We start from the raw sequence: 21,971 nt of genomic DNA, 5'->3' as shown, positions 1-21,971 counted from the left end.
TCTCACTTGCTTTCCCTGAATAGGTGAGCTCTTGGTAGGTGGTGTATGTTTGTGCTCACAAGCAGCTGAGAAGCAAGCACACGGGCTGGGACATTCAGAAGAGAGACAATATATGAAAGTACCCGGTGGGGGGTAAAACAGAGAGATCATAGACAGTTCTGAAGCCAGACAGTCCAGGATTCAAATCCTAGTTGTACCACTTTCGTAGCGGCCTTTGACAAGTCACATGAACTCTCTCATTCATTCCTTGAACTCCTATTTATTGAAAACCTTCTCTGGGCTAGGTATAATGTCACATGTTAATGACGCAGTGGTGAAAACATAGATAAGTCCCTATTCTGATGTAACTAGCAAGGGAGATAGATCTTAAAGAGGTGATTATGTGCTGTAAGAGCATAGAACAGAGCTATTTATTTCCATTTTTAAATGGGAATGACAATACTACATGCTTCGTGGGATTGTGAGGATTAAATGAGAGAATGCAAGTAGAATGCCTAGCAGATTGCCCAGGGTACAACAAACATTAATTTCTCTATATGTCCATGACTTGGTTCCCCTAAAAGAGCAGGGCGGAGACAGAAAGGAGGAGGAAAAAAAGCCTTGAAATGATTTCACCTCTGCCCTGGTGTCTTCCAAACAGGTCTTCCCAGCCTAGTCTGTATGAGCACGGTCCCCTATAGCTCACCAGGGGCTCACAAGGGTCTTCTGCTCAGTCTCAGTCTCAGCCTCTTCAGACTAACCCTAAATCTGAGTTTTCCTTTGTCTCTGATGGGGCTTCTCTTGATTCCCTGGTGTTCTCTCTCTCAGCCTGCCTTAGGAGAAGTAGGAGTCTCCCCTTCGTTACTGTTCTTTATTGCTACCCCCAAAGACAAGCCTGATGTCCCATTTCATGACATGGGAAGATGATGAGCAAGACAGGAGATAACAAAAAGAACAAACGGGAAGTGACAAATGAAACAGAGTTCTAGAGTTGCGTCCTCTGATCCACCGTTCCTGATTCCCTCTGAGGAACTAACTAGATGGGGGCAGGAAGGGCTAGGGCCTGGCCTTATCTTCTAGGAGGGTCCCTCCTCCCAGGCTGGTGGAACAATAGTTGCCCTGTTTGCCTCCAGGGCACCTTTGCATCTTTGAGGTTTTCCAAACTGGGTGGTACCCACCTCATTTGGCATAATCCCCTCTGGGAATTCCTCCTTCTTCAGCCCTGGTGTGACCCAGGAACAATTCAGTTTGTGTGGTCAGACCACAGTGCCAAGATGTGAATCTAGGCAATCTAATTCCAGAACCCCTCCCCCTCACCCCAGTAGTGTGCCTCTGCACACCCTCTGATTGCTTTAGGCAGTTACTTGCTCCTCCTCTGTTTTCCCGCACCTGACCCTGTACCAATTCCTCTCGAGACATTATCAACAAGTACTAATTACTGTTCATATAGAGAGTTCCCTTCAAAACTGAGCTCTTTGAGGATAGGAACTGGGTTGTTATGAACAGGTGCTCAGTATGTTAAATCAATAAATGAACATTGGTACTAAGATCCTAGATCTGATTTTGGAAGAGGAGGTGATTTTCTTTGTGAAACTAGTATGGGAAGAATTGCTAGAAGCCAAAATCTCTTTACTCACTCCTACCCAGCCAGACCCTGGGCAGTTTCTCAGTGATAGCTGTACTTGCCATTTTTGGACACCAGGGGACGCCACTGATAACACAAATCCCCAAACTCAGGGATTCTAAACTAAACTTTTGTGAGCAGATGTAGGACTCTTTATGGCACTTCTACTGAAGATACTGTCATTTTCCAAATGAAAGCTATGGGTAACCAGAAACCCTGTGGTGTCGATGAATGACAGCTAGAGACATGACAGCCAGTTCATAGAGAACACACATCATTCATTCACACACTTTTATTGAGTACCAGGTTTGTACCTGGTCAAGTCCTAGCCTGGGAGAGTATGAAGATGAATGAAGTTCAATCCCTGATGAACCCAGAAGCTAATAGGGAAGACAGATACTTATGAGATAATCATAATCCAGTTGTATAAGTACTCTAAGTTATAGCAGAAGACTGGAGACACAGGGCAAGTTGGGCAAGTCAGGCAAGGTGGCAAAGGAAGGAAGGGGTAAGTTTTGAGCTGGATCTTTTCTTTTTTTTTTTTTTTTTGACTAATCACAACTTTTGGTTCATGCTATGCTGTCATCATTGGTCAAGGCATGGATGCTTTTCTTTCACTGGAGCTGAGACTTACAGGATAGAGAGAAAATTCCAAAGGAGAGAGCTTGGTGTTGTGGCCTTAGCCTTAGTTTCTTTATCTATAATGAGTATAGCCTCTGTCTTACCTAGCAGAGCTCTTGTGAATGAGAGAGAAGATGTTTGATGTGAAAGCTCGGGCAAAGAGTGGAATAGAGGCACGAGAATTGTTAGTCCAATTTGATTTAACCAACATCTGCAGAATATCAGGAGCAAGGCCCTGAGAGCAATTCAAGGGAGATACACCTGGTGTACGGTAAAGGCTTGGTGTATAGGTTTAAAAAAGACAGATGGGAAAAAAAAAAGCTCTCTGTTTCCTCTTGACACTCACAATGTGATGAAGGGTTCTTGCAGAGGCTACACTCACATGAGGACCCAACACAGGGACTGTTGAAGTGAGAGTCATAGCTTCAGATCCAGGAAGATTCATGAGGTCTCAGGATTTTCCTGTTTTGTAGAATATTAAAGCCAAACTGAATTTAATAATCTGGCACTTATACATCCTATAGTTGGGGAGACTGAGATCCAGAGGGGAACTGGCTCTTTTTTTTCTAAAGATTTTATTTATTTATTTGAGAGAGAGAGAGTGCATGAGCAAAGGGGAGAGTCAGAGAGAGAGGGAAAAGCAGGCTCCCCTGCTGAGCAGGGAGCCCATTGGGGGCTCATTCCCAGGTTCCTGGGATCAGGACCTGAGCCGAAGGCAGACACTTAACCCACTGAGCCACCCAGGTGCCCTGGGAACTAGTTTCTCTGATGTTAATCATGATTTTGGAGGCAGAGAGAGGAAACCAAATTGTTCCTCCTGTTATCTAGGCCATGGCTTTGGTTCCCAGATACCGTTTACTTTTATTTTTGTTTTAATTGTGGTAAAATACACAGAACATAAAGTTTATCTTCTTCACCATTTTTAAAAAAGATTTTATTTATTTTGAGAGAGAGGAAGAGAGTGAGCATGAACTGGGAGGAGGGGCAGAGGCAGAGGGAGAAGCTGACTCCCCACTGAGCAGGAACCAGACATGGGGCTCATCCCAGGACCCCGGGATCATGACCTGAGCCAAAGCAGACACTTAACCAACTGAGCCACCCAGGCGCCCCTTCTTCGCCATTTTTAAGTGCATAGTTCAGTCATGTTAGGTACATTCACATTGTTTTGCAACCAATCTTTAAATACTGAACTATATCCTTTAAACAATTCCCTATCCTCTCCTGGCAACCACTATCCTACTTTCTGTCTCTCTGAATTTCACTACTTTAGGTACCTCATATAAGTAGAATCATATAGTATTTATCTTTTGTGATCAACTTATTTTACTTAGCAAAATGTCCTCAAAGTTCATGCATGTTGTAGCATGTAGAATTTTCTTCCTTTTTAAGGTGGAATAATATTCCACTGTATGTATATACCACATTTTGTTTATTCATTTGTCTTTCCATTCAGATTCTACCTTTTGGCTATTGTGAACAGTGCTGCTATGAACATGGGTGTACAAATATATCTTTGAGACCCTGTTTTTAAATTTTTTTTTTTAAGATTTTATTTATTTATTTGACAGAGACAGAGATAGCGAGAGCAGGAACACAAGCAGCAGGAGTGGGAGAGGGAGAGTAGGCTTCCCGCCGAGGAGGGAGCCCGATGTGGGACTCGATCCCAGGACCCTGGGATCATGACCTGAGCCGAAGGCAGACGCTTAACGACTGAGCCACCCAGGCGCCCTGTTTTCAATTTTTTTGAGTGTATATCCAGAAGTGGAATTGCTGGATCATATGCTAATTCTCTTTCTTTCTTTCTTTCTTTCTTTCTTTCTTTCTTTCTTTCTTTCTTTCTTTCTTTCTTTCTTTTTCTTCCTTCCTTCCTTCCTTCCTTCCTTCCTTCCTTCCTTTCCTTCTTTCTCTTCTTTCTTCTCTCTTCTAAAATTAAGTAGGCTCCACACCCAATGTGGGGCTTGAACTCAGGACCCTGAGATCAAGGGTTGCATGCTCTACTGACTGAGCCAACCAGGCACCTCATATGCTAATTCTGTTATTAGTTCCCAGCCACCATTTTAGCCTCACAGGAAACACAACATGCTTTGACAGGTTCAAGTTCTTGGTGTGAATTGGTAACAGACCCTCATTTCCTGCCTTCAAGACCCAGGCTTTTTGTATCAAATGGGTTATGCACCCATACTCCCTAAAAAATCATGTGGTAGCTAAGAGAAATAATGCAGTCAAGTTTAAAGGAAGTTAAACATGTTTTACTTTCTTTTTTTCTGGGGTATTCTTTTAGACAAATGAGTGAGTAGGCAAGTTGGCTTAGGTAGAAGCGACAAGCTAGCAATCTGAGTGATTAATTTACACTGCAAATGTGTTTATATGGTCCATACAGGGCTTTTACTGTTATTTATTTATTTATTTTCTTTAAGACTTTTTTTTTTTGGTCAGAGAGAGAGAAAGCACAAGCAGGCAGAGGGAGAAGCAGGCTCCCTGCTGAGCAAGGAGCCCAATGTGGGACTCAGTCCCAGGACCCTGGGATCATGACATGAGCCGAAGGGAGACAAGCAACTGATTGAGCCACCTAGGTGTCCTAGGGCTTTTTACTTTTAATTAATTGCTAGTACTAAAAAAGGGGATATGTCATGTAAAAGTCCAGCTTTCCAACTTCTCTTAAAGATGATCCAGCAATACTGAGTCCACCTTCCTGCCTTTTCTCCATTGTGCCATAGTCCCCACCACTCCCTATTATTCACCTACTTCTCTCGATTGTGCTATCTGTCTACCAACTTTGCCATTTGAGCTTAAGGCCCCTGACTCAGAGCATATGTCTAGTAGAACCTAGGTCGGGTGCTCATCTTCTGTTCCGGCCAGTTTCCCAGCACAGAGTTGTTATTCAATAAATATTTTAGTGATCAAATGAATTAACTCATGTCTACCAACTTTTACTGAGCACTTACTTTGTGCTGGGCCTATGGCTGCATCCTCCTTTCTCAAAGATGAATAAGACACAACCCCCTGACCTTTGAAAACTCAATCTTATGGGGTGGAGGGAGGCGGACATCTGTATGGTCTAATTCTGGACCTGAGGCGCTGGTCAGAAATGGGAGTTTCTGAGGAGGAGACCTTGAATTGTATCTGGAAGAAGGAAAGAGCAGCTACACGGGGAGCTGGAGGTAAAGGGGAGAGTGTTTCAGGCAGAAGCAACAGCAGATACAAAGGTGGGGTGGTGAAGGTTCAATGTGTTGGAGGAACTTAAAGAAGGCCAGTGTGCTTGGAGCTTGAGAGTGGGGAAGAGTGGTAGTAGATGACGTTAGAAGTGTATTTTTATATCAACAGCCTAACCCCTAAGCCAGGCAGCTGTTGAGCAAATCCATGTTCCTGGTCTTCAGAGGGCTCGCTCAGAACAGGTAGCTGGCTTAGCACTGTCAGTCAGAGAGACTGCGCCTAATTCCTTCCCCTGCCTCCGGTGCCAAGGGCAGGGTAGGGCACAGAGCAGGTTTTAGTAAAGATCTGCTGACAGCATGCTCGAGAGAGAACAGGAAATGCAGGCTCTGTTGAAGGAGGCCCAGGCGCGGCTCTCTTCATTGGGGCACTCATTCTAAGTCGCCAACACCTCCTCCAAGCGACACAGAGCTGGGCGAGTGAGAGGCAGAGAGGAACCAGCCACAGGCCCTACCCACAAAAACCTCAAAGGGGAGGGGATTTGAGGGGCAGGTGGGAAAACGGGCTGTGACAGTTAAAGGAGGGCATCCGACTTTGCTTGAATGAGGCGGGAAGGGAGTCAGCAGATGGGCAGATGGGGTCCTTTAGCCGAGACTTAAGGGATGTGTAGGGCAATTTTAACTATAGTGTTTTGGACGTTTCATTTTGTTACCTGGCATCATTTCCTCTGAAAACACTCGCAGTCCCGAATGGGTTGCCCCGGGGCGGATCCTTGCTTCACTCCCCAACCCCTCTGCAAAGGGGCAGGGCCTCCCAGGAGCTCGAGTCCGGCCTGCAGCACCCAGATTTGCCCGCCAGGGGCCACTGCGCGCGGGTGACTAAGCGCGCAGGTTCCTAAACTGCAGAGAGGAGGAAGCTGATTGGCTGCGCGGCGCGGCGGGAGGGCGGAGCCTGAAAGCCGGCCCGAAGTGGGGGGGCTGGGAGCGTGCCCCCGGCCCAACCCGGCCAGGCCGTTGTCGCTTCAGGCATCCCGGGACAGCAATCGTTGTGCCGGGGGCCTCTGTCCAGCCCGGCTCTAGAGCTGAGGCGAGTGGAACAGCACCGAGGCCCGGAGATCCGGGCAGGGCAGTTACTGCCGCCGTCGCCGCAGGCCTGGGTTACCTGAGCTACTGCGTGTCCGGGGCGCGCCCGCCCATACGCGGGCGGTTAGAGCGGGAGAGCCTCCCGTGGGGGAAGGGGAGGCCGGGACCCGACCCTTGGCGCGGGAGGGGGGTCCTGGCAGACACTAGTGCGGACCCGGGCCGGGGAGAGCCCACCGCGGGCTGGGGGCACCCGGCAGCTGCCTCTAACAGGTTATTCCGGGATAAGCCCGGCGCTGGGGCGGGCCGGGCTTCGCTGGGGGCCGGGCGGCGCGGGGCGGGCCTGCAGGAGAGCACGCCCCCGCCCGCCCCGGGCCCGCCCCGCGCCGCCCGCCAGCCTGCCGGGGAGCCGCTGTCCCGGGCCTGGCCAGTGCGCGTCCGCCTGCTGAACCTGGGCATCGCCGGCCGCCTGGGCACGGGACTGGGCGGGGGCGCTGACCTCGGCCTAGGAGGCCTGGGATCCCGGAGCCGCCCGCGCCCGCGGGGACCTGCGAGTTGCACGCCCTCCCCGAGCCTGTGCTGCTCGCGGCTACTCGGCGGGGAGAGGCCAGGTGCCCCCCTCTTCCCCTCTCTTCCCTCCCTCCCCCACTCCGGTGCCCGCGGGAGATTCCGCCCGTCCGCCTCCTCCCGCAGAGGTGTAGCCCGCTGCGGAGCTGACAGCGGCCCCGCAGCCACCCTGTCCAAACTCTCCGGAAGCGGCTGGAGCAGACTCGGCGCTCAGGCCGCCGCAGCTCCGGCGGACCCACTGTTGGACCGGAGGAACCCGCCCTCCTCCCGCGCCCAAACTTGGAGCACTTGACCTTTGGCTGTGGTAGGAGGCAGGCCGGCGGGTGGCTGGACAGCTGCGGCACCTCGAGGGCCTCTTGCCTGGGGTTCCAGGACTGTCGGCTACACTTCTGGGCTCCCGGCTTTGCTCTGGGATCCTGAGGTGTCCACATCAGGCGCATGTTGACTGAGACCTGGAGTCATGGATGTGTGCGCCCGTGTTGCCCTGTGGCTCCTCTGGGGGCTCCTCCTGCATCACGGCCAGAGCTTCAGCCATAGCCACAGCGAGAAGGCGACAGGAGCTGGCTCGGGGGCCAGTTCTGAGGAGTCCACTGCGGCAGGTAAGGCCTTGCCACGGGCTGGACTGGGCTGGACTGAGGTGCCTGAGTGGGCAAGTTGAACCTTAGGTTTCTACATGTGCGGCTGATGGCACTGCCTGTTCTGAGTAGTCCAAGGAGTTCTTTCTGTTCAGGAGCCATGGCTAATGTCTGTCCCTGACGAACAACTTTCCTCCTCTCTCCCCAGGATGTCTTTTGTTGGCAGTGAGAAGGGGTTGGCCTTTCGGGCACCTTGGCCTTTCAGATCAGCAAGCCAGGACCCCTTCTCAGGACTACTTGTCTGGAAGAATGGCCTAGGCAAATGATGTCTGTTGGCCATGATAAGTCTATTGCTTTTGGCCAGTTTCAGCACTTGGCAGCACAGGGGAGGTTGAGGCTACTTGGGTTGGGCAGGGAAAGTCAGGCCTGGGCCAACTCTGTTGCCCTATAGCTTGGTGTTGAGGTGTGCCTTTCTGTTCCAACAAGCGTGGGAAACTTAGTCCCTCCCTTCCCTTAGGTAATCCGCTGTCTTTTAGCTATCCCATTTGAAATATCAAGGCAGTTCTTTAGATGGAATACTATTTACCGCTAGGGAGTTAAATGGCTTTTTCTTATTGTGGGTATGGTATAATTTCTGGGGCCACTTGTTGATTTATTCCATTTCTTCTGACTGATGAGGGTAGGAATTCTATGATATTTTTGATCTGTCCTGTTTTTCCTTATGCACTCATGGAGCCTTGTCAGGTATCAGGAGCCCTGGAGTTCTGGTGCAGAATGCAAAAGAAAAGAATACTTTTAAAATTCAGTTGTTTTACACAAGACTTAGAAGGAATTCAGTTTTCTTTCCCCATTTCTCTCACCCTGTCACCGTGATCTATCCAAAGCAGTGGGTTGCGGATTAGGGAGTGTTTATAGCTGAGTTCTTTATGAGGGGACTGCTCAGTGGATACCCATTGATATAGGAGGAAAAGGAAACATAGGTCATGGTGGCTGGGAGGTTTCATGGATGGATCCAGATGTTGGCTTTGATGATAGACCCTTTCTCCGAAAACCCTCTCTTTTAACTTCTTTGATTGGGCTGGGTGTACCTGAAGGGCTGAGTTGCAAGTAGGGTTGCGCTACGTACAAGCATAGCACCTAGGCTATTATTTTGTTTTTTAATTTTTTATTTTATTTTATTTTTTTAAAAGATTTTATTTATTTATTTGACAGAGAGAGACACAGCGAGAGAGAGAGCACAAGCAGGGGGAGTGGGAGAGGGAGAAGCAGGCTTCCCGCAGAGCAGGGAGCCCGATTCAGGGCTGCATCCCAGGACCCTGGGATCACAACCTGAGCTGAAGGCAGACGCTTAACGACTGAGCCACCCAGGCGCCCCGTAGGCTGTTATTTTGAAGATTGGTCTTTCTTGCAGATTAATCTTGTTCCTCCATATGGTATCTCCTTGGCCCCTGAAATGTAGCTCAAAGCTTGATTTTCATTGGGCTGTGAAGGGAAAGTCTACTAGGCAGATGTAGATCAAACTGTGAAGTAGATCCTAGGAACCCTAGGAACATCTCTGCTGTCTCAGTGACATTCCTGTTTATAACAGATAAAATGTCCTTTTCTCCCCCTAAAATATGAGTGCCTGACATAAAATGAATATCTTTTTTGGGGGGGAGGAGGTGTTTTATATTTTAGACATGAGCTAAAGGGATGAAATTCTGAACTTTAGGCATTAGCTTGCTATCGAGAAGATTGTGTGTGTGTGTGTGTTTGTGTGGACACACCTGCCTAAGGTAAGAGGCATTCCAGCATCCCTCAGAACCACCCCATGACTTGAGCTTGTGGGGACAGCCCTCCTCACAACATATCTCAGAGGCCTGGCTATGCTGACTCTATCACTTAGGCCTTGATTCCTCTCAGTTCAGAAATTAGTTTCTGTTGTCATAATAATACTGAATCCCAGGGAGGGAAGTCTCAGAGAGAGACCCTAGGAGCTAGGCATGATTGTAGTTTGTGGGAACCTGGGGACCCCAGAACTGTTGTTCTAGGTTGTCCCCTTGGGCCTGTCTGGGACTTTGACTCAGACAGGGACTCATTTTTTTTGCAAAGAGGTGGCTTACGGACTGGGCTCTGCTAAAGGATTTGGGGAGAAGCTTCTTATGCAGTCAGGAACTCTCGTAGGCCTTACAGTCCCCATGTAGTCTTAGAACACAGGAGTTTTACTTGCCCTTAAAGCTGCCATTTCTCTAATCAGATTTGGCATACCCGCTCAATTTATATGTTCTCTATAGTTTATACTTTACAATTACACAGCTATTTTTCCTATAAAAGGCTCATAATAGCCTAGTAGAATGCATGGCAGGTGGTATTATCCCCCTTTTTATAGGTGAAGAAACTGGGTCTTGTCTTATAGGCAGGTCTTAGGTTTCTCCCATCTTCTCTGGCCCGGCCCCATTAAAGGAGTGGTAGGCAGGGCCAAGAGAATGTTACTTTCTTCCCGGTCGTTATTTAGGCAGGCCCTTGTAACTGAGCTGATGAGATCCATGGAAAGGGCTGTCTTTTTCTTCCCTGGAGAGTCTTCTGCAGGGGCCAGAGAATTGGATTTTTTCTCTCGTTGGATGTATCTGTCCACCTTAGAGCCCTGTCCCTGCAGTGAAGGCAGGTGCTCCATTAAGAGGCCCCCTCAGTTGGGCAGTGGAGAGGCCATTCCTGTCACCTTCTGGCTCTTTGATGCCCGCACACCCACCTGTGTTAAGTCACTTTCTCAGTAAAGATCTGAGCCTGGGCGTGCTACCCTGGGGACTGCATTTCTGAAGCTGGCCTGGAACCGATGCTTGGAACCTCCCGTAGACTCTGGGCTCATTGCTTCCAGAAACTCAAAAGGTTTTCTGCAGAATGTTTGTGGGGGATCCCAGGTGAGTCAGGTTGTGACTGCCAGTGTTGGAGATACTGAGGGCCTCTGATCAGGAACTGTGGTGTGACTCAGTATAGCCAGAACAGGGTGGAGGATAGGCATCTAGGCAGTCTGTGCACTGCAGGCTGGCTTCTCAATCAACCCCTGGTGGGAGTGGGAGGCCAGAGCCCTGTCTGCCCACCCAGCTAGTTGCTGCTGCCTCCAAGGCTATAAATGGCCTGGCCATCTTGGTGGCTATGCTAATTTTAGCTGAGGGTAGCTCCCGGAACTGGACCAGGGCCAAGGGCAGGTGGGTGGGGCTTGGCTGAGGCTGATATTGGGGCTGGGAGAGGGTCACACTAATCCTGGAGCAGCTAGGACATCATCTGCACCCAGCTTTGACAGTCACCCCTTAGCTAGGTTAATTTATTCAGCAAACCTCGAACAGTGCAGTTCATGTGCTATTTATTCAACAAATATTTGGGTGTCTGCTCTGTGGCACACACAGTATGTTTGATGGTGGGAATTTAAGGATGAATAGAACAGATAGGTTCTGTGCCCTCAAGGAGGTGACAGTCTAGGGGCACCGGGGTGGCTCGGTCGTTAGGCGTCTGCCTTCGGCTCAGGTCATGATCCCGGGGTCCTGGGGTTGAGCCCCGCATTGGGCTCCTGCTCAGCAGGAAGTCTGCTTCTCCCTCTCCCACTCCTCCAGCTTGTGTTCCTTCTCTCGCTGCGTCTCTCTCTGTCAAATAAGTAAATAAAATCTTTAAAAAAAAAAAAAAAGGAGGTTACAGTCTAGTGGAGAGGTAGGAAATAAATACATAAATAAATATATTATCATGTGGTGGTGCTGCGGAAGAAAGCGTGACCAGAGCACTGTTTGGAGAATGGGAGGAGGACAGAGATCCAGCTGAAGGAGCAACTCAGTGCCTAGGAAGACATTAATTAACAGCAGCAATAATAGCAACTAACATTTGTTAGTGCTTAGTGTGTGGCAGGCACTGTTCCAAACATTTTATTTCACTTAATTCTTACAGTCAGCCGGTGTGCTGAGTATTAGTCCTGTTTTATATTGGAGGAAATGGAATCAGAGAGAGGTTAAGAAACTTGCCCAAGGTTGTACAGCAAGTAGGGAGTAGAGTTAGAATTTGAACCCAGGCAGCCTGACTCTTCTCCCTGCATCCACCTCAGCCCTTAGGGTATAGACTCTCTCACAGCTTTGGGATCCACGCTGTGATAGAGGTATTGTATACACACACACAAGGCTGTGGGCAGCCCAGAGGAGCAAGTGACTAACACTGCCTGGGAGAGCTGGGGGAGGCATTTCAGTTTCCCCCATAATTTTTTTCTCAGATCTTGGGAGATAGAAAGTGGTTGCCTAATTCAGAAGTTAAGAGGTGGAAACATCAGTTAGTTCAACCCACTTATTTTTACAAATGAGGAAACTGACATCCAGAGAAGCATCAAATACAAGTTCCACAGTGGGTTATTGGTGGAACTAGACAAAGACAATCGAGTCAAGGACCCTGACTTAATTGGTTATTCAATCCACAATGAGTGCTTACTGCTTGCTTTGTGCTATGGAAGAGACTTAGGGCTACCAAAGAAGTCTAAGTCTAGGGGCAGGGGGTATGCTACTATTAAATGTAGCATAATGCACAGGCTTAATGAAGCATAAAACCAGGCAGTGTAGACAGTGTAGCCTGAGGATTAAGAGAGCTGTGTGTGGGTTGGGCTCAGCTGAGGTGGCTAGGGAGGACTTCCTGGAAGGAGGAGTTGGGTAGAGGCAGAGGGGAACCAGGAGGGAGTGGTGGTCTGACTTGGGGAAGGCTGCAGGAACGGGCATTGTAGATGCCTGGGTCTCCAGTGTGAGTACATGGAGTCTCACTGTTTGGTGGCTGAACAATAACTGGGCAGAGTTGCTTCATACTTGGCCGGCTACCTCGCATGAGAGCCTGTAGACAGGAAGATTGCAGTCATATGTGATCTAGGGGCAGGTCTAAGAACTACCATAATCTTGAAGTAATGATAAATGTAAATAATATTTTGAGATATGTGCAAGTGTAATGTGGTGTGAAAATATCATTTCTTTTGGTGACAAAATCATAGGTACGCTACTAATACTGTGGTTGGTTGCCCATAAGATATAATTGAAGGAAATGTTACCTTTCAGTAAAAGAATATTGGAAATAGGGATGTAATTTCTTTCCCATCCAAATTCACAGGCCCTTCTGAATTCTGTCCATGGGCTCCTCAGGAATGTGGGGCCTTCATGTTAAGAACTCCTGTTCTTTGGCAAGGAAGGGATGAGGTCTTGTTGAGGGAAATGGTTTCCTCAGGCTCCATAGGACTTGGGTTTGAGCACCAAGGGGCCTCTCGTTTCCTGCTGAGTAACTTTGAGATACATTGCTTAATGACTTCATGGGCATGCTGTGGTACAGTTCCCTTTGTGGGAAATGATACTCCAGGAAACAAGCAGCTCTGGCTATCAGACTTTTAGGGAGAGAAGTCTGGGCTTCCAACAGAGCTTTTCTTTTTTTTTCTTTTCCTTTTTTTTGTTTTTTTGTTACTGCTGATAAAATATATGAAATATTTAAGATATACAACAAGGTATAAAAAATAATACATTGAATACCATGTGCCCAGGACACAGTTTAAGAAATAAAATAATAACAATACAGAGCTTTCTTTATTACCCCAGGACACTTTGTATAAATTTCTAATGTAACACATAACAACACATTGTGTATATATTTGCTCTCTTCCAAGTGTAAGCTCTGTGGAAGAAGGGAGGAGGGGTTGTACTTTATTTATCTCTGTTTTTATTGTGCCTAGCCTAAAACCTCTGTTAAAGTTTGTTGGAAAAGGTGGAATCAGGGCCTATTTGAATGGATCATATTTTTTCTCTTCCTTTCAAACCATCTCATATGTCTTGCTACACATTCTGGGCTTTTCCTCAACCTGTGGATGTGCTGCTCATCCAGGGTACTTGATATTTTCATCCACGCTCAGAACTGTTTATTCTTTTTCTTTTTTAAAAAAGATTTTATTTACTCATTTGAGAGAGAGAGACAGAGAGAGAGAGAGAGTACAAGCTGGGGGCAGAGGGAGAGGGAGAAGCAAGTGTGGCTGCAGAGTATGATAGAGTCTATAATCTTAGGAACCATGCTGTGCTAGTGGAGTTATCTGTGTATGTGCTTGCCTTCCTCAGCATACCATAAACTCCTCGGAGGGTAGGACAGCAAGCTCCTAGCACAAGGCTTGGCATGTACTATACTTTGTATATAATAACGTTTGTAGAACTAAACTGAAGGGGATTTATTTTCTGATTCTGATTCTCCTGTAATTCACTAAGCACTTGCTTAGAAGTTGAAAAAATTTTCCTCGGAGAGGGTTAGGTAGTGTTGAAGAATAAGCTTCACTTATTTAGAAAGTTCACTGTTTTAGGGGTGCCTGGGTGGCTCAGTCGTTAAGCGTCTGCCTTCGGCTCAGGTCATGATCCCAGGGTCCTGGAATTGAGCCTCACGTTGGGCTCCCTGCTCTATGGGAAGCCTGCTTCTCCCTCTCCCCCTCCCCCTGCTTGTGTTCCCTCTCTCGCTGTCTCTCTCTCTCTGTCAAAATAAATAAATAAATAAAATCTTAAAAAAAAAGTTCACTGTTTTAGAATTTCTCACTCTTTGTCTCCGTTCAAAAAAAAAAAAAAAATCATCTAGATCGGTTTGGGTCCAATAGTTTCACTTCACTTGGAAGAACTTTGTGTAGGATTTTAAAGAAACCAGACTCTTACCTTTGCAATCCTTACCAAGAGAATGCAGTTAAGAGTAGCTGGAAGACTGTCTCATTCCACCAAGGACCCATGTGGAGCGGGAGGAGAGGGTTGGGAAGTGAGTGGATGGGGCTGGATAGAAGCCTTGATGTAGAGTGAGATGATTGGCTTGGCTTTGCTGAAGGGTCTGAGTTGGCCACAGCCATCAGAAGTAAATATCTGGATTTAGGGGGACTTGAGAATTCCAGCTCCTTTCCTTACTAACTATGGATCTAGTGGAGGGTAAGTCACTTCATCTCTTTCAGGCTTAGTTTTTTTTTTATTTGTAGAAAGGGAATCAGTAACCTTAATGGATAGGTTTGTAGTGAGGATCACATGAGATGACTTACATAGTGAGAAGGCTTTATAAACTCTCAAGTACTGCATGATTAGGGATAGTTGGGTCCTCTCAACCTTAGCTTTCGTGGGCCTGAAAAACCTCAGTCAGAATCCGAGTGTCTACTTGTGGTAGCACCTCTCTAAAGCACCTCTGAACCTGCTGCAGTTCCATTGTTTAACTGGAGGTATACCCATCAAACATGTATAGACTCTGGGTATGGTCGAGCTAGGCTTTTATTCAGGCCTTACTCTAGCCTGTAGGGAAGCTATTGATAAAGTGTGGGTGCTTGTATTTGACCTTATTTCCGGTCCTTTCCCCCTTCCTTTTATTGGGTGTAACCACTTCCCTAGCCCCAGCTGCAGGCTTGAAATGGCTGACCAGATGGGCCTGGTCCCTACCTGTAATGGTGCATAACAAATTATCCCCAAACTTAGAGGCTTAAAATAATAAACATTTATTATCTTAACAGTTTCTGTGGGTTAGGAATCTGGGTGCTCACTTAGCTAAGTGCCTCTGGCTCAAGGTCTCTCATGAGGTTGCATCAAGCTCTTGGGCTGGGGCTGACAGCTCGATTGCGGGGGTGGGGGGGAGAGCATCTTCAAGTTAATTTATGTGGTTGTTGGCAGGCCTTGGTCCCTTGCCACCTGGGACTCTCCATTGGGCTGTCTCATGACATGGTAGTTGGCTTCCCCCAGGACAAGTGATCCAAGAGGGAGTGCCCAAGCTATAGTCTTTTTATTGCCTAATCTCACAATTGATATGCCACAACTTCTGCCATATTCTGTGTGTTAGAAGCAAGTCAGTAAGTCTGGCCCATACTCAAGGTGAAGGGCTTAAACAAGGGCATGAACACCAGCAGGGTGGGGATCACTGGGGGCCTTGGTATCACCCTGTGGTATCACCCTAGGGCCATGATACATTTACCCTGCCTGCGGTAAAAAGAAGATGCCTATGGTGTCACCCCAGGGCCATGATCTTGGGAACAATGGCTTCTAGGTGCTGTGCCCTCTCAGCTTTTCTTTAACTTCCTTTACTTGCCTCCTAGAGTTTTGTGGAGTCTCTCTGTACTCCCTTTGGTATCGTGTCCTCTTGGTTCATGCATGACTTCATTGCTTTGACACGTAGATTGGCATGGCCCCTCCCTCTATATTCCTCCTGTATCTTAGGCCCAATCCTAAAGTAGCTTTTTATCCTACGTTCTAGTGTTGTCTTGCAGCTGCTCAGCTTGGTACCTTCAGTTCTGAAGCCCATTGTGCATCTACTGACCTTGGCGTCTTTAGTGCCCCAACTTGGCCTCAGAGAGCTAGACTTATAAGTGGCATTGAACTGGGACTTACACATTGACAGATGAAAAACTTACTATGACCTTTTAGGTCATTGGTGTTAGATGCTAGGACTTAATGTCTTAGTATGTCAAAGCTCAAGGGCTTTTAAGGACCATCTCTTCCAAACTCCTCATTTTACATATCAGAGTATCGAAATTTGCCCAGTGTTTTAGCTAGAATCTCATTTTGTCTGATTCTCATTCACATGCTATTTCCACTCTGTTGTGGAGTCTTTCTACCCTAACACAGCCAGTTTAGATTGTTAGGGGATGTGAGACCTATACAGAGGAGAACTAGAAAGTGGTTCACAATACTGTATCATGTTCACAGAAATGGGACTGGGCAGAACTGGGAGTACACAAAATCAGCATCAAGCGCCGCTTCTGAGGAGTTTCCCGCACAGCTAGAGAGCTTTCATATCAGGCACAGTAAAGGGAGCCCAGTGGTATCTGTGGCTTACGGTGACTAATACGTATCTGCATTCTGTACCACTCCCTTGGCATTTCAGTTCAGAGCACGGAGGGATCTCTGTCTCTTGGGATGTACGGAGCAGGCTCCCTGAAGGAGGAGTGTCCAAGCGCTGTACTGCGTCTCTCACTGTTGTTTGGCTCAGCTGCTTGCATTATGTATGGACTTGGGGCCTCCCCAGGCAGGTTAAATGTGTCTAAAACTTCTGGCCACCTGGAGAGTGCCAAGGGGAAGAAGCTCTTTGGGCCCTGAGAATTTGACAAAGCCTCGCCTGTGTTGGCATCACTTGCTGGGGCAGGTGGATCTGCAGAAGGAAGGCTACGGCCCTGTCGTGTTTGTCAGAGTGGAACAGATTTATGTCATGACAGACCTGCAAAGAGAAACCTGAAATGAGCCAGCAGCCTCGTACTTTTGTCTTCTGCTGGGGAGCTTGGGACAAAGATGGTGCAGCCTCTAAAATCCCTCGATGGGTGGGGGTTTCCTTCCCGACCCAAGCTTCTGGCTCCAGACCACTTTGCCTACTTTATCTTCCTGTGTTCCTCTCTCTGGATCTTGGCCCAGCCACACTTTTTTCTTTATTCTGGTCTGCAGAACATACCTCACACTGCTTCTCTTTTGCCTTTACTTATGTCATTGTACTCTCCTCCCAGAATGCCCTCCCTTCTCCTCCTCTCTTCCTACCTAACCTCTCAGTCCTCTGGGAAGTGTTCCCTGACATCAGTACTAGCCACGAGTTCCCTCTCATCTCTGATCAAGCTCTGGTGGCACTTGCTGTCTGCACTACTCTATGCACTTCACACCCTGCTCATACCTCTTAAAGCAAGAGATAGCCTGCTCTAGAATCAAGAGCCCTGGGCCCTGGCTGAAGTCTTTACTGGCTATAGGGCCCAAACTACGGTGTTCTCACTTGAAAAATGGGGTTAAAAGAGAGTTAATTTATATGAAAGTGTTGTATAGATTTTAAAGCCATTTTTTTTGTTGTTGTTTCCAATTTTGTTTTGTTTCGTTTCTGTTTTGTTGACGATAGTACGTATCCTTGGTGTCTCTCACAGTGCTGGTCAGAAAGTATGTGCTCAGTAGATATTTGTTGAATGAATGAATGGATAGCAATGAGTGGATCTTTGGATTGAGTAGGCATGAAGGGAGAGTGCCGGGTAAATAGGCACCGGTTCCTATGAAAAGCTTAGACAAGAGTGCTCCGAGATTAGGGGTAGGATTTACGTGGTGGGTTTTCTGAGGAGTTCTGTGAGCGTTATTTTTCTGCTGACTCTACTTCGTCCCTATTTGTTGAGGACCTACCAAAGCTGTGCTCGATGACAGTTATTAGTTACACTGGGGGATGGTTTGGCCCTGACTCTGGCCAACAGTTTTTGTTTGCCTCAGCAACGGCTACCTGAGCAGGTGGCTGCAGCAGGACTGTGCTCCGAGGGGCCCGACATGAGACCTGCGGACAAGCCTTCCTTGGGTCCTGCTGTCGCTGTCTTTGGTTCCATGGTCCACGTGGGTTTACCTCAGGTCAAACTTGAGGCAGCCAAATGAACACAATACACTTTAACTGCTTTTCTTAGCCTGGCTTGTGGGATGGAGGAGGGAGTCTTCTTTCCTGCTGGGCTGGTTGTGCAGCAGGGAGGTAGGATAGGCTGGTGAAGATCACTGGCTTTTAAAATGTTATCTCTGATCCTGGAACTCCCTGGACCTCAGAGAACTCCAGCCTGAGCAGACATCACAGCAGCTTTCCTCCAGGGCACTGGGGAAAGGGCCCCTAGGGAGCCTTGGTGGAGGAGGCAGCGGTTTGAGGGAGTCAGCCCTGTGGCCGGCATGGCCCAGCGAGGACAGGTCTGTCCCTTTCCTCTGTTGGCCACATCTCCAGAGCTCCTGGCTGCCTTGTATGGAGTTCTGGCCTAGGTAATGACCAGAAATCTCTCTGGCAGGCAGGCTTCCAAATCTCATATGCTTCTAATTCTCTCCAGGGTGATTTCAGTAGCTCTGCTCCTGTTCGGCCTCTCTGGGTTATCTCAGGCCTCTCAGGAAGCTCTCAGAACTCTCATCACTACAGTGTATGTTAAAACAAATGTGTCCATGTTTGCCAAGTTCCCAGAGCCAGCACCTAAAATGTAGTGGCCAGGGGAGACAGGTGCCCTGTATGATACATGCACAGGTTAGAAAGCAGTATGTGTGTGTGTGTGTGTGTGTGTGCACGTGTGTGTGTGTGCGCGCGCGCGCTTGTACGTTGCTGGGTAGCCAAACTCCGGGAGGTCTTGTTTCAAGTAATTTCTGCTGAAAAGGGCAAAGTTCATGGGAACTCACCCTTCCTATCGCTAAAGAGATAAATATGTAATTAACACAACTCAAATAACTTCAATGATAAGAATGATGATGGTAGCTACTATTCATTGAGCACCTGTTATGTTCTAGGCACTGGGCTAGGTGCTTTACATCCGTATAATAATGCCTAAGGGTGAATATTTTTCTCATTTTGTAGATGGGGAAACTGTAACTCTGAGAATTTAAGTGATTTTCCCAAGGTTATTAAGCCAGGATTTGAATTTAGGTTTATCTGACCCAAAGGCCAGTGATGTTTCTATTTTAGTTTAATAATTTGTGGGGAGGGGAAGAAACAGCTATATGAATTTAGGTAGAGATGTGCATTTGGTTTAAAAAGTGTACAGCTTATCAGACTGTTAGTGGCATTAGTTTTTTGTGTCACCTAAGTGGCTTGGAAGAACCGGGATTAGGAATTTGGGGTGGGGGAGGGAATGAGAGGGTGTATTTCAGTTATAAATTCTGAATGGGACTATCACAGTGGTGGAGTATATAGCTACAGAGTGGTGTGTTTTCAGTTTATGTCTTCCAAAACTAGCATTATGGTTGAACTCTTTTGGATATAAGCTTTGGGATAGAGTCTGTATCTTTGTAGTGTTCTTTACTTCTTCGGTCAACATTTAACGTGTATGTTATATGACAGTTCCTGCCCAGTAGAAGTACTGTGTATAATAGGGGACTGTAAGATGTGCACTGACTTTTTTCTTTATTATAATAAGAGCTCCTATTTATTGAGTACCTACTCTAAACTAGGACTGGGCTAGTTTACTATTACTACTACTCTGTACTACTTTCACGTACATGATCTTATATAATCCTCACAATGGGTCTCCCATTTGCTAGTTTATTGTGCAAGGTGATCTAGGTTTAGTGCCCTATGAATGATACTGATGGTCCTTTTGGAAAATGAGATCAGGGAAGCTTTGTGGAAGAGGTGGCAGCTTAGTGGCTCTTCAGGTACTTCAGGCAGAAATGTAAGGTAGGTTGAGGCAAGCATTCCAGCCAGAGGAAATGTCATGAATGAAGGCATGGAGTGGAAAAAAGTAGTCTCTCGGGGACATTAGTTAGTCCAGATTGGCTGGAGAGTAGCATCTATGAAGGAGAGTACTATAAAATAAGGCAGAAAAGATTGAGGAAGGATCAGGGAAGGCCTCAATGCCAGGCTAAAGAATTTAGACTTGAGTTTGTAGGCAATAAGTCATTTGTGCAGGTTTTGACCAAGGAAAGGTCATGACCTGAGTTTTGCTTTAGGGAGATTAATCTCAGAGTGTATATACAATGCACTGGTGGGGGTGAGGGTGGAGGTAGGGAGCCAAGGTAGGAGACTTTGCAGTTGTTCACGAGCAGAGATTAGGGTCTTCATTGTGGATGTAGAATCAATAGGACTTATAGTTTAAGGGTAGGAAGGAAAGAGAAGAGTCAGAGGTATGCCCATGTTTTGAGTATGGGTAATGAGGAGCCTGGTGGTGCCATTAACAGAAAATATGTGACAGTTAGAAGGAGGGTCAGTGCTAGGCAGTGATGCGTGGAGGGGTAGTTGACTTTATTTGAAGTGCTGGGCAAGGGGCTACATTTCACAGTACTCCAGGAACCAAAGACTTCTCTTCTCCACACTTCTTTCAGATCTCTCCATTTTATAGATGAGCTTTCAGGTGCCTAAAGAAATGAAATGATTTGTGCAATGGATGGATTCCAAGTCTGAGAATCCAAGTTTCTTGTTTTTTAGCTATTAAGCTTTCTAACAAAGCTGGGTCTTCATTGTAGGAAAATCAGTCTTGGAGATGGAAAAACCTGGGTTCAACTCCAGCCTTTGACGTTTTCTGTTTATAAAATTTTTTTTTTTTTTAAAGATTTTATTTATTTATTTGAGAGCGAGCAAGAGAGACGATGAGAGAGAGAACACGAGAGGGGGTAGGGTCAGAGGGAGAAGCAGGCTCCCTGCTGAGCAGGGAGCCCGATGTGGGACTCGATCCTGGGACTCCAGGATCATGACCTGAGCCGAAGGCAGTCACTTAACCAACTGAGCCACCCAGGCGCCCTGTTTATAAAATCTTGAACGGGCTCCCTTTTCTCTCTGAGCCCTAGTTCCCAAGTTTGAAAAAAAAAAAAAAAAGCAATATTAATCTCTACCTTATGAAGGCAATGGAAGATAATATACTTTGTAAAACTCTTAAGTGCTGTGTGAGGGTATTATCTCAGGATTACGGCTTGAGGTAGAGCCAATATATATAGTGAGTATTTTGGCCAAATAAGAGCAGACTTAAACTTACAGTTTTTCATGGGAGGTCTTCTTTCACTTTAGGCTGTCCTAGACTACTCACCTGCATTTGGGGCTTTCTGGTCTGGGAACATGCCAAGTTTTTCATAGTTACACATCTCTACTTTTCCAGTGGGAAATGGAGTTACTGAAGGAACACTAAGCAATCCTATCCTATCAGCTGTTCTTGGCCTGAGAGATGAGTACTATCCCCTTCCCCCCAGGGTCTTCTGCCAACCTTCTGCAGGCTCAAGGTGTTGGGGCAGAGTGATAGCTGAATTTTAGGCTATGCTTTGGAGGAGACTCCTGCTAGACCAGGTGAGCCCTGGCTTGGAGCAGAGGTACCTACTAGGGTGTAGCTGCTGGTCAAAGCTGGTGCTTGGAGTCCTCTTGAGGGCATCTCTTTGGTTTAGTACACAAGTTCCCGAGTCCTCTTGAGAAGCGGGAGTAGGCTGCTTGTGTTTTGTCAGGTCTGTGGTTACACAGCTGCCTGTCACGGAAGTGGGCCTGAAACTGGCCATCTTGTCGGATGTCTTGTCACACACCCTCTGAGACAGTAGAGGGGGATTGCAAGATTTTCTAATAAAACAGCTGCTGCTTGTTTTGTAGCTTTTGTCTTAAAGCATTTTCTTTTCACTTATTTCCCTTGAACCTTTATTTCTTTTTTTCCTCTCTTCCTAGCTTGGTTCTCTTGAGTCTTCATAGTTTTCTTTATGGAATAGGTACTTTAATAAAAAAGAACACTAGGCTAAGAATTGAGTAGACGTAGTTAACATGGGTGGTGATACTCTTGACGTTTCTGGGCCTTTGTTTCCCCCATTCCAGGTATTTTGGGGATAATAGAACTTACCTCACAAGGTTGATGTGTACAGATCTTATGAAATAATGTGACAGGTGTTTAGTCTTATACACATATGAGTAATTTATGATTAGTTTTCCTTTAAATTGTCTGGTCCTCTATATAATTCCCTGGTTCATCCCTTC

General features: G+C 46.9%; 1 protein-coding gene across 4 annotated transcripts in view; it reads left to right on the top strand.

Annotated features, from left to right (window-relative positions):
• Nucleotides 1–6,837: 6,837 nt before the first annotated feature.
• The window catches only part of STIM1 (stromal interaction molecule 1), a 186,930-nt gene continuing 171,796 nt past the window's right edge, over nucleotides 6,838–21,971 (top strand). For all 4 annotated transcript variants that reach the window (XM_032426877.1, XM_032426875.1, XM_032426876.1 and 1 more), the window contains exon 1: nucleotides 6,838–7,619. In XM_032426877.1, the coding sequence (XP_032282768.1) occupies nucleotides 7,481–7,619 (139 nt within the window). In that variant the 5' untranslated portion in view covers nucleotides 6,838–7,480. The remainder of the gene's footprint in view (nucleotides 7,620–21,971) is intronic.

Source organism: Phoca vitulina, unplaced genomic scaffold, assembly GCF_004348235.1.
Source record: "Phoca vitulina isolate PV1807 unplaced genomic scaffold, GSC_HSeal_1.0 scaffold36, whole genome shotgun sequence".
NCBI lineage: Eukaryota > Metazoa > Chordata > Mammalia > Carnivora > Phocidae > Phoca > Phoca vitulina.
The sequence above is the reverse complement of the archived record's forward strand: the minus strand, read 5'-3'. Positions and strand labels throughout refer to the sequence as shown.